Source organism: Simochromis diagramma, unplaced genomic scaffold (genome assembly GCF_900408965.1).
Source record: "Simochromis diagramma unplaced genomic scaffold, fSimDia1.1 OVJJ01000305.1, whole genome shotgun sequence".
NCBI classification, from domain to species: Eukaryota; Metazoa; Chordata; class Actinopteri; order Cichliformes; family Cichlidae; genus Simochromis; species Simochromis diagramma.
This window is the reverse complement of record NW_024387169.1, coordinates 920,864-937,752: the sequence shown is the minus strand read 5'-3', so window position 1 is coordinate 937,752 and position 16,889 is coordinate 920,864. Positions and strand designations below refer to the sequence as shown.

The following is a 16,889-nucleotide window of genomic DNA, read 5'->3' as shown; positions in this document are numbered from 1 at the left end:
GACAAGTCGAAATACAAATAAAAAAGGAGTTCAAAGGTTTTGTGGAATCTTTACAAAGTCTTCTGTGAATTTAAAGCCAAAGGAAACCCTGCTTGCTTTGGGTTCTGTGTGCAATGAGTCAGATTGTAAAGACTAATATGAGTATGATCCCTATTAGTGGAGAAACAGCAAAGCCTTTGGGGTCTGTAAAGGTATACCTGGCTCTAAATGCCAACCACACTGCTTTCAGTGCCACTTAAAAGCCACTTTGAAGATGGGGACAGTCTCAGATATGTCGAGATCTCTTTAAAGTTTTTCTTTTTTTTCCCCCCTCGAATATGATCTATTAGCCTGTGTAAACTCCCAGGCTATTTTCAGACATGCACACATAAGCCTTTGGATGGGTAGCTATTCATTTGGAAAAGGGGGCTATGGGGGCAATTAGAAATAGTTTGAGGTTCAGCGATGACATAAGACAAAGATTTCTATCTTTAGAGGAGCTGCGGCGGTCACACATTTCTGTACATTCACAAATTACAGGGCAAGCTTTGGCCCTCAACCCACCGAATGCATTCCTTCCGAAAAGTGTCTGCTCGAATTTCAGCCGGGGGTTTCTGCTCAGTGGAAATCTGAGTGTTCTGAATGGACGACTTCTATGAAATGGAGTTTTATTCCTCTTGGATTAAATTAGCTCTACTTTGGGGCTTGGGGTATTTTTTTGTATGAATGATGAATTCTGTGGTGACTGTGGAACGCCAAGCTTGTTTACCCTTCCCTCCCTTTTTCCCCCTTTTTGCTTTTTTTCAAAATGCAGCTCGCTATGAAATGGACTTTTTCTGCTTGATATGACAAGAGTGTCTGTGATTAGACTTCTAAGCATGATGTAAGTCACCAAAGCCATTTGTGCTAGTCCCCTCAAAGCCAAATCATATTCTAGCGTCAGAGTGTTTATATACACAAGTATATGGAGAAACTTTTAAACAACAGTGAGTGGGTACAGACTGTTTGGGTTTGGGGCTCTTGCTGCTCTGATGCCTGATTCTTTCTCAAATCTTGATTACAGAATGTGTCAGCACATCACAATTGGCGGTCATTTTTGTCCATTTTGATGTTCGGGCAAGAAAATGGGAAACACATTGAACAATTTTGATCATGTAAATTTGCATGTTACTTTTTCTCCACCAAAGTCGCCTGTGTTAGTTTTAATGATGGCTGGAATGCAACTGTGTACGTAAACTTTGTTTGAGCTCCTAATGACCCCAAAAGTCTTTATTTTCATTTTCATTTCTATAGTTTTCTTCAGCGTTCACCCCCCACCGCCCGCCGCCTTGTACTCGGGCCCCAGTTTCAGATCCTTGAAGGCATTTAGAGTATATTTGATTCCAGAGATGATGAAGAGGATGGTGACACTTCCAAACCCAGCAGCTAATTACTATGTAAGCATGATGAGCTGTGATCAGGCAGTCACCGGAGGAGACAATGAGCACATTCATCTCATGCATCTTTAATACGCTGCATACATTTTAAAAAAGGTGCAGAGTGGAGCCAAGGGCTTATTAAAGCCTCCCGAATCAATTTAGCAACATAATGGCTGTTGGGGGAACGACTGCAGCTACGTTTTTATTTCTGTCTGCTGAATGTAAATGGCCTTCTTAAAGACTGCATTCATCTTCAGACCCACCAAACGGTGCTTCATCACTTCATCCCATATTGACTGCATTATGAGTTTGGTAGCGTCGTTTCTGACCAGCCCGGTGCTGCAACGCTGGAAAGACGCAACAGTGCATTTGTTCGACTAATGCAGGAAATCTTCTGAGTGATTAAGGCAGAAAAACTAAAATCACACTTTAATGGCAACCAAACAACTGACATGATGACTCTAGTAGAATGGGAGGGAGAGCCTTCAGTTTTCAGGCCCCTCTTCTGTGGAACCAGCTTCCAGTTTGGATTCGGGAGACAGACACTATCTCTACTTTTAAGATTAGGCTTCAAACTTTCCTTTTTGCTAAAGCATATAGTTAGGGCTGGACCAGGTGACCCTGAATCCTCCCTTAGTTATGCTGCAATAGACGTAGGCTGCCGGGGGATTCCCATGATGCATTGAGTTTTTCCTTTCCAGTCACCTTTCTCACTCACTATGTATTAATAGACCTCTCTGCATTGAATCATATCTGTTATTAACCTCTGTCTCTCTCTTCCACAGCATGTCTTTTATCCTGTCTTCCTTCTCTCACCCCAACCAATCACAGCAGATGGCCCCGCCCCTCCCTGAGCCTGGTTCTGCCGGAGGTTTCTTCCTGTTAAAAGGGCGTTTTTCCTTCCCACTGTCGCCAAAGTGCTTGCTCATAGGGGGTCATATGATTGTTGGGTTTTTCTCTGTATCTATGAAGTGCCTTGAGGCGACTTTTGTTGTGATTTGGCGCTATATAAATAAAATTGAATTGAATTGAAATTGAATTGAAATTGAACTCTGTAATGCTAATATTTTATAAATCTAAACAGTTTGCGTTGATTACAGGGACTGAAATTATCATAATATAATGGAAATATTTGGCACAGCATGTAGTTGTCAAATTAAGATTTTATGTTCAAAATACTTAAGTCTAACAAATACACCCAATTAAACTCCAACCAGGTCATTATTTAGGTTATTAAATTATTTCTTGTTATGCCAAACTTCTGAAACGGCTTCACTCTAAACCTGTAATTAAATATTTGAATTCTATATGGAATTATTTAAAGCAACACAACTCAAACTACTGCAGAAACCAACGTGTACCCATTTATAATACAGCCATTATAATACTCACTGGGGCAAAGTTAGGAGCAAAAATAACACAACTGCACTGCAAGTGTTCGTACTTTGCACACAATGCAGAATCATTTCGATTCGATAATCTGACAGGTGCTTGCACGCCGTTTGCGATCAGCGGCCTGCCACGCCCATATAAGGTAACATCTTTGCTGCACCGTGTCATAGAGAAAGCAAGCTGTTCTAATTGAGAAGCCACTGAAGTAAGACAGAAATTGAAACCAATTGAAAGGTACACTTTCTATAATGTTTCAACATAAGCGATTTTAGTAAAAACCGACAATGACAAGCAGACTCTGGGAACGGGAAATAAAATGATAAAAATGGGTGTGGAATAAATTGTGAAAAATAAAATCGACCACAAGACAAAGGAGGAAGTAGCCGCCTAACCTGTGAGCCCGAGACGAGAGACACTTATGTCCACAATATAAATGTTCAAGTGATGAAACCCAGCAAGGATGAAGGCCACCGATTTCAGTGCATAACTAACTGCATTAAATATTGTTTTCTGTCAAGTACATTCTAATATTTAATAAGACGAGTGTTTAGATTTTCCCTAACAGCCAACAGAATGAATACATTTTGATGAATGAAACCGTCGCTGTTAACTTTGAAGTAACTGTGTGGGGTCACAGACGTCTTTGTGCCTCGGTGATGTTTTTAAATGCTTCTGAGCATAAATATGTTAATGCTCCTCTACATATGGTATAAAGAGTGTAATGGAGATTATAAAGTTATTTGGGGACTCGACTAATATAAGTATGTCTTTTAACATTCGAGGCTTTGATTTTATTATTGATGCTTTGCTGCTAAACTTGTGGTTAACAGCCTGAGAGCAGGAAGATTTACTGCTGCGGAAGCCTGAACGCTCAACGTGACAACGACACCGGATCAACTGGCAGAGACCATCCTTGTTAAGTTATTTTTCCATAAAAAGTGATTAGGAACAACAATTAATGGAATGAGAAGATGATAAAGACAACAAGAGCCAATAAGAAGTAAAATAAGTGAGTCCTGTTGCTAAGCAGCTTGGTGAGTTGAGGGTTAAAAGATTCGTGTGTATGTAGTTTTTGCAAAACGGCAATTGTTTCTACTCCAAATAAAAATGTAAATTTACCATGAACAAAGCGCGCATCTATTCTATTTAATGCTGCTTCAGCTTACGTCCTTAATGCCCACTAGCTTACAGAAACTAATGGTTGCGTAAAAAATGCCACTTTATTGTCAGTTTCTCACTTTGGTTTTTGTTAATAATACTCCAGTTTTTTCATTTGAGTAGAATTTGACTTGTCATGGAGCATTTTTGGATTGTTGTGGCTGTTTTAAAGAATCTGCTGCAAGTCAGTTTAGGTCCCCCTCCTCCCCACCCATCCTTTCAATGCCAGTTCACCCCACCCCCGAGCCAGGCGGGGGGGAACTCGCCGTAAACCTCGGTGTCACGGTCGCTCCGCCCTCACATCATCCGTCGGGTACACTCACCCAACGATGACAGTCAGAGGCCTGTGATGTGGTTGGCAGGCCTGTTTATTCTTTGGAAACCCACTAAAAGTAGCATTGGATGGTAAGCTCACCAAAAGGCCCCAGTGCTATTATAGGAGCACTTTTGGGTTGAGTTTTGATCTGGTGGGTTTGTAAATAGGGCCCTGCCTTGCTGCGGGGCACCACTTTTGGGCTATATTGTTTAGTATGACCTGAAGAAGCTTTTTGATATTCAGGGTGATTTGTAACGTGGAACAAAATGCAAAGCCTTAAACTGGAGGCATATAGGCTTGTATACTCCACAAGAGCACCAGTATATGTTTCTCATAATGTTGATGATGATGGACAAAAGGCCTTGAAAATGTGCCCTGCTCTACTTTTACTGAAGGACAGATTGCATTTTTTTCTTTCTTTATTTACCCGAGTAAGTCAGTATAACTTTTAAATCTAAATGAGACCCATAAATACGTCAACTCCCCTATTTTTTTCAGTTGTGGTTTTTAGTGTGAGCTATAATCATTTCTCATCTTTCTTTGTCTCTGTCTATTTGTGTGTAACAACACACACACACAAACACATATGCACACAAATGCACAGTGTTTCTCCTTTTCTGGCGAGAGCTTCTGATGCAAGGACGGCAATCTGTAATCTGTAGTAATTGCATGTTGCAGAAAAACATTTTTCCGCTGTGGTAATCGCTGCAATATGTGCAGTTGTGTTGCCAAAGTGACAGCACCCCCACCCCCTACAGTTTCTCTCTCTCACACACACATGCAGACACACACACGGACTGTCCTGAATCACTTTGACTTTGCCAAATGTGGCCGAAATTTTGGAGAGTGCTCCTCTCCTCACGGGCAGACAGGAAAAGAGATGAGCAAATGTAGTAGTGTGAGTGGTAAACACACACACGCACACACTTGTGTACACACCTGTGCCGCTGTCATGCTGCTGCATTCACCTTCTGCAAAAGATTTACAGTTCCTGACAGTGACAGTTTAACTGCCATGCAGCCCCGGTGCCAGAGCCGTGCCAGAGCCATGCCAGAGCCCAGCTGCCGCACACAGATCGGCAGACAAATCTTTCACAGGAGCCACATCAATTCACTTGCCCGTCTCCGTTTTACCAGCTATCGCACAGTGCGAGCAGGTGACATTAACACGAGTCCGACTCTAATCCCCTGATCTTGCTTGTAAAGTTGTCTCGGAGAGCCGAGTTCCTCCTGATTACTGGAAGTTGCAGCCGCATTAAATTCAGGCGGTGCAGTGACGGTCTGTGGCTGAACCATTGATGCGCGTTGATGCTAACCATCGTCTACCATTTTCAACACGCTGACACCAACATCTACTAGACTCTGTTGGACTGTGGCTCGGGTTTATGAGGTCATCACCACCGTGAGACCGAGGGCAAACTATGGTGTGTGTGCAGAAGAAAAAACCCAACACAGCTTCACTTCATACTGCCTCAGCAGAGAATCTCTCTCTCTCTCGCTCTTCGGCTTTCTGTCATTTCAGCCCAGCAAAGCAGCGACGCACGTTTATGATATCATTACTCACCGCATCATCGCCCCCTTTTGCCCAACAGAGCCCCCAAAGTATGTCAGCCCCGGCTGTGTCACCACACACACCTACTAGAAGGACAGCTAATACTCAGAGACATTTATAGATACACAGCACAGACACCAAGATTGCAACCAGACTGTGTGTGCAAACCTTTTCCTCTCTGGGCTGCTACTCTGACTGCTGAAGCCATCCAACCTCCCAGCAGTTGAACTTCCCTGTGTCTCTAATGGAGTCTCTCTGTCAGATCAAACAGCTCCCACTGGCGAGGAGAGGAGACAGATCGCAGCGCTGGAAGCCGTTCAGTCTGACAGCCCAAACACGTTTGACTGGCAACGCAGCCTGCGTCTACTCTTCCATCGCTGGAGATCCCACACAAATATAGTAGCGCCACCAGAGAGGGGAAAAGGGGGTGAAGAGCAGGGAGGGGGTAAAGGAGCCCGTCAGCTCAGAAAATAAGTTGTGAGGCGTCCCGCTCGCACAAAAGCAAAGCCCAAAAGCTCAGCTTTTTCTCAAAATGAAATCGCATGTGAGCCGAATATTAGGAAGTGCACATGGCTTCCAGCAACCACCAAGCCATTATAGCAGAGGCTGTAAACCACATTTTCACCAGCAGACAATGCCTCTTTGTGCGTGTTGTGTGGCGGTCCCCACTTGATGGCTCTCAAAGAGAAACGCTACATGTTTAAAAGCTAAAGAGAAGTATAGCTGATGAAGAGCAAGTGTCACTTTTAATATCTGGTTAATTAGTGGCAGTCGTGACAGGAGGGGCGAGCAAGACAGTCTGCCCTCGTTTAGCCCCATGGCGAGGGAAACCTTTGATGTGGTTGCACATGGAATGCTGTTGTTCATTCCTCTCTGCAACAAAAGCCACATGTTTTACTTTTTGAGACGAGGTTTCTGTTACTTTAAACTGTGAAGGAGCACGGCAAGGTATGTAACGTGTGACACGAACGGCACGAATGCTGACAGGCAAAACGCACGAATGTTTTGTTATTAGCGGTGTTGTGCATTTAAAATCAAAAGCCTTAGTCATCACTGCTCGCTGTGCATGTGCACATATTCAAAGTCGCTTTACGGGGACACACAAATCCAGACAATGTTCATGTTTTTGACTTTTAAGCTGTTGTCATCAGCGTTCGTCTCTTCCAGCTCCTCTCGTCGCTGAAGGGACTCTCTCTCGAGGGTCATTCCAGGTTCTGTCACACTCATTCAAGTGCAGAGAGACTTCAAAGAGCCCCCAAATATTGAATTTGCATTTATTTCCCTCTTCAGAGGGTCAGCCTCCCGAGCACCATCTGACTCACTGCAGAATTCGACCAGATTTGAACAGGAACCCGGCGCTGGTTTCCTGACAAGTGTCCATGCCACTTTCCTCTGCAGACGTGAGACAACTCTTGGAAAGTACTCGACTGGCCCTCTGGGCTTTTCATCGTAAGGAAACAAGGGTGTGGTGGCCCTCAGCCTGCAAGCCAAACAGTTTTGGAAAGCACTTAGATGCATAATACTGTCATCCCTCATAAATTTAATCTTTTGCACAGTAAATGATTATTGTCAATCACTGCGATTGATTACAAAGTAATCCAAAAGAAAGTGAATTATCTCCAAATGTCACTCAGTCTTGCATGTAGCCATGTGTCTGTGTGTCTTTTTTGGGTCGATTCCCAGTTTTAGATTAAGTAAACTCAATTGAAGGCAAAAACTTATTTTCACTAGAGTCCCTCCATTCAAGTCATTACGCCAGTCAAATACTAGGTATAATTGTAGTCCAGGAAACCATCCGCGGGTCTGAAGTGACTGAATGTTTCCTCTCATCATCTCCATCACTAATCAGCAGTGGCATTGCCCGAGTACAGTTAGCACCCCGGCCACGTGGAGCTTGCATAGTAAGGCAGGACTTTCCCTTCTTTGACTCAGAGCCTGAGGCGTCCATCGAGGCTTTGCTGTAACTGCACTCTAATCCCCTGATTGCTGTGTTTACGCCCGGCATGTCGCTGCTCCACGTCAAGGCGGCCACAGCTAACGACGAGCTAATGACACAACGATGACAAGGAGCGTTTGTAAACCCAATCAGTAGCCTCGAGTCTGGCTGCCTGGTGATTAGGTTAATCAAACTTTATACTGACTGAAAGACTGGCTTGCTGTCTGCCTCTTATGTCATCACGCTGATTAAAGGGGAAAAGCTGTGTTCACGTCCATCAGGCTCGTCTGACACACACATACACACACACGTCTTTCTGCCAGGTTGGCAGTGTTAACAGATTCGGCTGTCTTACTATAAAAGTGGAAAGACGAATGCCTCCATTTAGCTGAGAACTTCATCTAACGTAGCCTTAACCAATCAGCTAGATAACCATGTAGCAAGAAGCTAGATTAGCTATTTAAAAAAAAGTTAACAAATGAACAGATGACCAAAATAAAGATGCTAAATATATAACAAATAGTCAAAAAGGGCTAAAAAACACTTGAAATCACTTACTACAAGTACACATATATAAGATGAAACTGTTACCTAACATTGTGGCTAATTAGAGGCTAACCATGTTGAAAGAGCTAGCTAAAATTCTAAATAACAATTTGGAAAATTCTTAGCTACCGGTATGGATTCGTGGTTGAAAGGGCTAGACAGAAGAAACCATCTTGAAATGTTGCCTAAAATAATTGATAAGAATCTGAAATTGATGACTAAACATAAAGAGTAGCAACTAAAAGTAAGTAAACCAGTTCCTGTTGATACCTGAGACAGTGGTTTAGGCGTTGTCTCAATTTCACTGCCTCTTACCCGAATTCAGCCGAAATAGTCTTCAGCTCATGGATGGATAGATGTAAATGGCAAATGGTCTGTATTTGTAAAGCGCTTTCCTAGTCCTTAAGGACCCTAAAGCGCTTTACACACTCAGTCATCCACCCATTCACACACACATTCACACACTGGTGATGGCAAGCTACATTGTAGCCACAGCCACCCTGGGGCGCACTGACAGAGGCGAGGCTGCCGGACACTGGCGCCACAGGGCCCTCTAACCACCACCAGTAGAATGAGACATTTTGATAACTGAAAGCACACATCATGATGAAGATGGAGTTTAACATTTCTTGAAAAGGTTTCTTGACTCCTTCTTACTGAGCTTTAGGGGCAGCCCAACTCCAGATGTTGGGGACCACTTCTACAACACTTCACATCTAACAGGATAAAATAAATTGAGTCTCTTTCCAAGTCACAAGATTTTCAAAGTTTTACAGTCTCACAGGAAATGCTTATTTGGTTACCACCATCTCAGTCCCGACATTACAGTAGTAACCACAGTACACAGTAGTCGGTTAAATATTTTTTTAAGCTTGCAACACCTTATAAAATCATGAAGGCGGTTGCTGATATTTTCCTGTTAAGTCCTGTGTGTGTTTAGTCACCATGTGGGTAATTCTGCTGGACTAAGGCATCAGGAGACCATATGTTAGTCCTGACCAGCTATTATGGTGAGGTCAGACAGCATTTACAGCGGGAAAACGTCAAAGTCATCATGTTGACATGCACGGTCCTCTCTGAGTCAGCACGGGGAGGAGTCTGGCGGTGGACTTGGATATGTGCGTGCACGCAGCCTATACACATCGCCGCCGGTCTGTACGTTTACGCTCGTGACGGCTGCGATCGTGAGAACGGTATTTGCAGCAGACAGAGTGACCTCAGTGCAGACAGACTAAGGAGAAGAAATGGAGGGGCCACTTCTGCTGCACAGCTGAGGGGGAATCCCTGGCATGGTGTTTCCTACTGAAATAATACAGAAGTGAGCAGCTGCAGAGAAAGTACAGGCTCCCTGAGTTTACTTTAGGGCAAAAACCTGCTGCAGCACAGGGACAGGAGATCGTTATCTTAATTCTGCATGAAGTTTCACAATGTAGACAAATACGGGAATAATATACGGGCAGCATTTGTGGAGGAAGTAGATAGTAATTTTAAATTAATTTAAGGAAACATCTTTTTTTAAACGAGTAGTCAGACATTTTGGGAAATATACTGGAAGAAAAAACTTACTTGAGAAACAAAGCGTAAAACTAATTTTGGCTTTTACAAGGGGGGGGAGGGGGGCAAGTGTCAGACTGTTTCTTATCCAGACGCTGCGACTTCCTCGTCGCTGAGCGCTTCAAAAGACACAGAATCTGACCACAAAGCCGTCAGACACATCATGCCAACTGTCATTATTATTCTTTAGTCTTTGTATCTATGAAATAAAACTGTTAAAGCCAGACGCAGGTTTGCCACACTTGCTAAGCTAAGCTAACTGGCAGTATCAATACTATGTGAGAGTGATATCAGTCATTACATCTCAGACAGTACGTTTTTCCCACGATGTCTGACTAATTCCTCAATAATATGTTGGTCATAGTAATACGTCTTTGTTTTGGGTTTTTTTCCCAATTTGCCCACCCCCACCCTCTTCAGTGCTAAAGACAAAAAGCACATTTAGTTGGCGCGTTACTGCAGCATCGTTACTCATCCGTTTCCCCCCGATGAGCCTGAGAGAAAACTAAAATCCCATTTTTGAAATGCTCTTTCCACAAAAATCAATTCCCTGTGGTTAAAGTTATGTTTGAGGGGAGGGAAGAAGCAACCCAAAAAACATGTTTTATTGCAGCAATGACAATTATCTGTATGTAAACAAGTCAAGAAAAAAAATTCTGGGAAAATGGAGGAAAATAGAGAATCAGAAAACATTTCATTGCCTGCAGCCGCTCACATCCTATCATTATCTGCATTTTTCCTCCACCGTAATTAAGTGTTTTCTTTATTGCTTATGGGAAGGAGGATAGGCTATAAGGATGTTTTGAGCATGATTAAAGTTGGTCATAATGAAGTGAAGATTCAGTGTGGAGGAAGGATTTTTGTCTGTGAAAAACACTGCCTTTAATCCTTTTGATGGTGACAGAATGAGTTGCTCTGAGCCTTAGATCTTTGCTAACCTTTCACACATGATAAAGTACTCTTTCTTTGCTCGCCATTTCATTTAAAAAAAATTAGAAGTCTCTGCCTGCTGATATGTTTCTGAACATGTGGGATCTCCATAAGTTTGAGTCAGTTTATGTGCCGCGGCGCAGACCCATGCCTGCCCATTAAAGTAATTTGTGGGTTAGAATGCGACTGTAATGTCAAAAACAAAAGTGCGCAGGAATCGGCGTTGTGCTTAGTCACAGGCAGTTTTTGCTTCACCTCTTTTACTGCCGCAGAAGAGATGCTGTTGACAACATCAGCCTAACGACAAAGGGAGGGGTCCGAACAACAAGTCCTCTTCATCTGAGTCAAGCGCAGGACACGGCTCTCTAATTGTAGCCAAATCCCTGAAAGCAAACTAAGCCTGTGATGAAACAAATGCTTATTTCAGGTTTTACTAAGAATTGTTTATCTTATTTCCAGTTTTGCCGAAAATTGCAAGCAAATTCCATGCACCGGCATAATTGCTGCATAAATTTAGGTTAATAATACATAAATTAGCTAACAATAATACTCCTGTTTTTTCTGCAATCCCAGCCTTACCATGTAATAAGCTGTGAGGCCGGCCTGTGGTTTAGGGCGTAGGTTTAAAACAAAATTAAATAGCCAAATTGCAAGAGGAGCTTTTCCTTAATTTAGCTGTCCGCTGTGCAGGATGAATGAGATCATGAAGAGTCTAATAACAGTTTGGATTTAATCATTTTAACGTATGAAATATCATCAGCTCGTAAGCGAAGCAAATTAACCGTAAAGAGATGACTCACCAAAGTTGAAGAGACTCATCCGGTATGGGCATTACTTTTTAGAAATAAAGCTCGAGAGTTTTATATTGTGATCATTTCCACCTCATTATCCAATTACACGAGCGTTTTCAAAGTCTGCATATTTTCCTCCAGACATATAGTTTGTTCCCGAAGAAGTTGGTCTAGACATCATAAATTCCTCTGACATCGCTTGCATCATATCAGGAAATTTTTCAGTCATTTTTTTTAAAAACACTCTGTAATTCTTATGTAAGATTATAGTGCATTTTCAGTTCTCTTGCTTCAAACGTCAGATTTCTCTCGGTAACACACCCGCAGGAAGTTTATTGCTTTCACAGCAGCAATGCATGGTCAGATCAGAGTTTAACGTGCGAGGAGCCAAGTCGCGCAGCAGCCTCGGATCGTTTGCACCCTTCGCAGGATGCCGGTTCGCAGCCAGCACACCTCCAGTTTACTTTCCAGCAGATTCACAGAAACATGCCGGGAGTGTTTATTGAAAGAAGTTGCTCAACCTTTCAGAGCGCTTTTTTATTTTTTTAAAGTCAGAGAAACCTTTAAAAACAAAAATCCATATTATCAGATTGGCTGCAAAGAATTTGGCCCCTGTGGTCGCTTGCTAACCACCAGAAAATTGTATTTACTACTACACTTAACACAGCTTTAACCTTGACCAGTGCAGAGCCGCTGTTTTCAGCCAAAAGTCTGCAAGGGCGGAGGCGCGTTTAGGATTAGTCGACCACATAATCAGCACGCCCCTCTGCGTGCTCTACCTGGAAGCCATCTTACTGGCAACCCTCCCGCTCCCCACCCCCTCCCACTAAAAGTGTGCCCCATAACGTTGTGTTGACAGCCGGTGAAAGCAGCGAGACGGACCAAAAAGTAAATAAGTACCTCCAAAAACATTTACAGCCCTAATCAAGTCCAGAGCGCTGCTTCTATCCAATATGCCTTCAGAGTTTTATAAATAGATATTACACTGGGCTAAATTGGAGACAGGATTTCGCCGCTCTGTGGCTGTCATGCGTTTTCTATTATTTGCTTTCACTTTAAAATATTGAAACTCTTAATATCTTGTTACAGATTTCAGCCGGCTCAGCCAGTCTTTTTGTTTTGGCGTCACTCGGGGGCCTCGCACTCGGCAGGATTTTGAACGGGCTCCAATCAGGCATGTTAATTTAAGAGAGGAGAAAAAAACATTCACCATGTGACTTGTTATTAATAAATTCAGCAGAGGCCAGCCATGTGTTCGGTTAAATTTATAGCCATTTTTTTTGAGCTACTGTATAAGACCTTTTTATTTGTCAGTGGTTCTGAGGCAGAAATTCATCGTACGTTTTATCCTCTGTGAATGATTCATTTTGATGCATATAAAGGGTATTTTTCTCATACTGCCTTTTCCCCTTTCTAACACTTGTAGAGCAAACAAGACCACCTCCCAGAAGCCTCCAAAATACAACTCATTCTCACATACGAGCCTTCACTTCAATTCATGCAGCTCAATAAGCCAAACATATAAAACCATTCCCACCCTAATAAACTGAGGCCTTTTTCTCCGCCACAAAGGGAGCTGGCTCCCAAGAGTGTTAAAAAAAATCAAATGGGACTCTTGAATGTAAAACAGCCTGCAGGGAACACAGCGGCCCTTCCAAGTGGAGGGAAATGTGGTGACAGCTACTGAGCCAAGGAAATGACCCAGCACACAGCTGCTGTAAGGCAGGTACCCCACCTGATGCAAACGCTGCCAGCACTAAGGATCGGAAAAGTCAGTAAAGTTTATACAACCCTGCTTCACGGGGGGAAAGTCCAGTGCTTTTTTTTAGGAGCTACCGAGTTTTTTGTTTTTTTTTGTTTTTTCAAAAGGTCTCAGAAATGCTGCTTTCTGATTAAATAGTGGTGCTGATGTGTAAGGGTTAGCAGGTGTAGCCTCATTGTGGTTATTATCAGCAAACTGCAGCAGCTCTGCGAGTCTGCATCAGATTACCATGTCGCAAAGCTCTCCCCGTTGCTGCCTGTTTCTTTCACAACGTGCTATCAGACTATTAGCTTTTTCTTGTGATCTATACAAAGTTAAAGTTGACGAGAGCAACGGTGTCTGTTCCCTTTGTGCGTGTGTTGTGCGCTCATGTGTGTCTCAGTGTGTGTTTGTGTCTCCATGAACTTTAGCGGAGGACTGAGGTTTCTGAGGTGAGGCGTCCTCTCGCTTCTCACGCGAAGTGCATCTGATGTTGCACATCACATGTGTCGTCTGTCTGCTCTGTGAGATCGGTTGAAATATCTAAAGTTACCGAAATAACACTTATAGACCGAAACCGTCTGTGTATGGTGCTGATATTTTTGTTACAGTCTTTGTTTCTTTTTAGCTCCAATGAAAATGTAACATGATTTGAAACAACAAGACATGTTAAAGATCAGAATGATCTTGGATGACTGTGTTTTTCTAAATGAATAAGATGCTAGTATTTCCTGACATCTGAGGAGATGAATGCAGTATTTCCATAAGCTTCACGTCACACTGCATTAAAGTCAGAGCTCAGGAAGCCAGACATTTAACAGTCTTCTTGATTTTCTGTAACTGTTCCTCTTAATTTCAGTTTGATTTGAGTCTAAAAAAGAGAGCATTGGCCAAATTGCTTTGCCTGTGTAATGCAAGTTGTTAAACTAACCGCTGGGGTATTTTGCTTACATGAGGTAGTCCTGGTTGGAAATGCTTTCAGATTGAACTGGGGGATTTAATGAGTCTTGGCCTTTGTTCTCGTGCAGTTCGGTTTCAGTCTCCTGACAGAGCGAATTGTAAAAGGATATTGCATGTTCACTAATGATTTCCAATGGTTGATCACCATTTTAAATGCTCGTCTCTTCTTTTCCCCTCCCTTCTGACCTACTGTCTCCTTCTGCCACCTCAGTGCTCTGCTAGGGTTCAAAGACAAAAAGAAAATCAGGTCCCCCGAAAGCGCATTACGTTAGAGGTTAAAAGACAGCAGGCGTGAACCCTGAAGTTGGTGACACACTGATCTGTAAAACGGTGAGGAGATAAAGGGATGCAGATCCAGCGGTTATAGAGAAGAAAAGGGGGGCCTGAGCTTGTCATGAGGAAACTATAAATGCCTGAGTGTGTGTAGAAGCTGTGAGAACACTAGAACATCATCTCCTGTCACTGCGGTTCCACTGAGGATATCAGAGGATTGCTCTCATGTGAGACACAGATGTACAGAGTGTGTGAGGCTTTGCAGATTTTAAGATATACTCTGCAAACAATTACCAACTGGTAGTGCTTCTCCTGTGGCTGTCTCTAATTAACACAGCAACAAGGCCTTAATTGGGGGGGCGGGGGTATCTCCTTTTTTTCCCTATTGCCTCTCAGCGGCTGTCTCGGTGGTTGTTTGAGGAACAGTAAGAAAAACTCGGCCACCGTCGGATTAACAACTCGAGTGTCAACGCTGCTTCCTCTCAGTGTTTTTCACGACTTACGGGAATAAACAGGATGAGGACTGAAATCAGGTAAACGTTGCGCTCTCGCTCTCCATCTTGAGAGCTTAACTGCAAATAAAAAACCGCCTGATTGGAATTGCCATGGCAACAAATGGCTTCTTCACTGAGGCTCGTCGCCGAGCATAGTGCACTCACCTCACCGCACAGACCAAAAGTACCTCCTGGAAGTAAAGCAGAGAGAGCCTAATATGTTTTTTCTTTTCTCTTTTATTGTATTGCCATGTTCCAGTAAGGGGCCCAGTCACATGGAGCCTCTGAGCTCGTATTCTCACTGAGAGAGCGCCGAGTTTCACTTGATAATGAATGTCTGTGGTGAGAATCCCATTATGGCGCTACTCCATCAAGCCTACAGAAAACACAGGAGCTGAGAGGCCTTTATGGGACATATCAGATGAGAGCTACTGTGCAAATCACACCCTCCTTTATGAACCTATTTCACAGCACACGTGACAGACAGATAAATGCATTCAAACGCTACAAGAAGCAACTCTCACATTTCACTGTGGAACTGTCAGTGCTTTTTTTGTCCAACTGACAGCACTGCACATTGAAAACAATGGTCAGAGGGTGAGCAGAGCAGAGTGGAGAGGGCAGGATCAGCACTTACCTCTTAGTAGACTGCTGCTGTAGTTGGAGAAGGAGTCAAAGATGCTGTTGGATGCCATGACAGAGAAGCCAGAATGGTGTGGAGCCCTCGCTGAAGTCAATCTCCACAGACTTCTGAGAGAGGGGGGCAAGAAACAGGAGGATTGAAACACAAAAATAAAAGTGTAGCATAAAAAGAAGTGAGGGGAGGAAGGAGAGCACAAGAGGACAAAACTCCTGGAGCTCCGAGACTCTTTGCAACCAAGAATCTAGGGTTTGTGACTACCACAGGAATCCCAAGCCACAAGCTTGCAGAGAGAGCAGCAGCATGTGTTAGCAGCAGCACCACAAGACATTTGAGAGAGAGAGAAGTGAAGAGAAGAGGGTCAGAGGCAGAAAGAAAGAAGAAACAGAAGAAACAGCAAATGTGGTTGAGAGAAAAACAGTTTAAACAAAGGCAGGCATCAACATTTGGGTCTCCAGGTGCGGAGGTGGACTCACCAGGGCTGGAGATAAGAGGGGGCCCCACCTAACGGTGCCCGGGTGGCGTAAGCAGGCTGACGGGGGCGGGGGGCCGCTTTTGTGGTGGTCTGTCAGCGGCCTGAAGGTCTGAGGTTAGCCAGCTAGCTTGTTAGCGTGGTCTGTCTCTTTCTCTTCCACGATGGTGGCGGCCTGACTGGAGCGTCAGTGCTAGTAAAAGGCTAAAAGCCACAGTCTATCTGCATCCTCCTCGCCATCCTCCACACAGACACACACTCCCCTCCGTGAGTGGTGGAGCCCACGTCACATGTCACGTGAGGTCACCGGGCCTTTCCCTCCCACCCTCCTTCCCCTCCCTCCCGTCTTCTCCTATCGTCTTTGCCTTTTCTCTGGTTTCTCTTTTTCGGGTTGTACTTTCCATGGTTCTTCTTCTCTGACTCGCCGTCTTCATTCTCACTTTTCATTGGTCGTCCAAGTTTTGGAAATATTCTATTTTCTTTTGAGTTCAAACCAGGCAGCGGCCTGCGCCGCTGTGGCTCACTGAGGTTTGCAGAAAGAGCACTAAAAACCACTGCAGAGGAGCTGGAGAGACATTCAGATGTATTAAGCCCAAGACAAACACAGGAGAGAGAAAAAGACAGGACTGAATCAGATGAGGAGAAATAGAAAATGAGAGATAGCTGTGGCTTGAGGAGACAGGAAAGTGTTGTCTCTAACTGCCGAACAACACTGAGCATGCTGTGTATACTGTGTAT

General features: G+C 43.6%; 1 protein-coding gene across 2 annotated transcripts in view; it reads right to left on the bottom strand.

Moving 5' to 3' along the window:
* Nucleotides 1–16,398, bottom strand: part of runx3 (RUNX family transcription factor 3) — a 49,290-nt gene extending 32,892 nt beyond the window's left edge. Inside the window, exons 1-2 of one of the 2 annotated variants that reach the window (XM_040049034.1) lie at nt 16,156–16,398; nt 15,677–15,789 (exon numbers count right to left, since the gene is read on the bottom strand). In XM_040049034.1, coding sequence (XP_039904968.1) covers nt 15,677–15,734 — 58 coding nt within the window. In that variant the 5' untranslated portion in view covers nt 15,735–15,789; nt 16,156–16,398. Of the gene's footprint in view, nt 1–5,982; nt 12,359–15,676; nt 15,790–16,155 lie in introns of those variants that run through there. The other variant, XM_040049035.1, reaches the window with a different exon arrangement.
* Between the last annotated feature and the right edge of the window lie 491 nt (nt 16,399–16,889).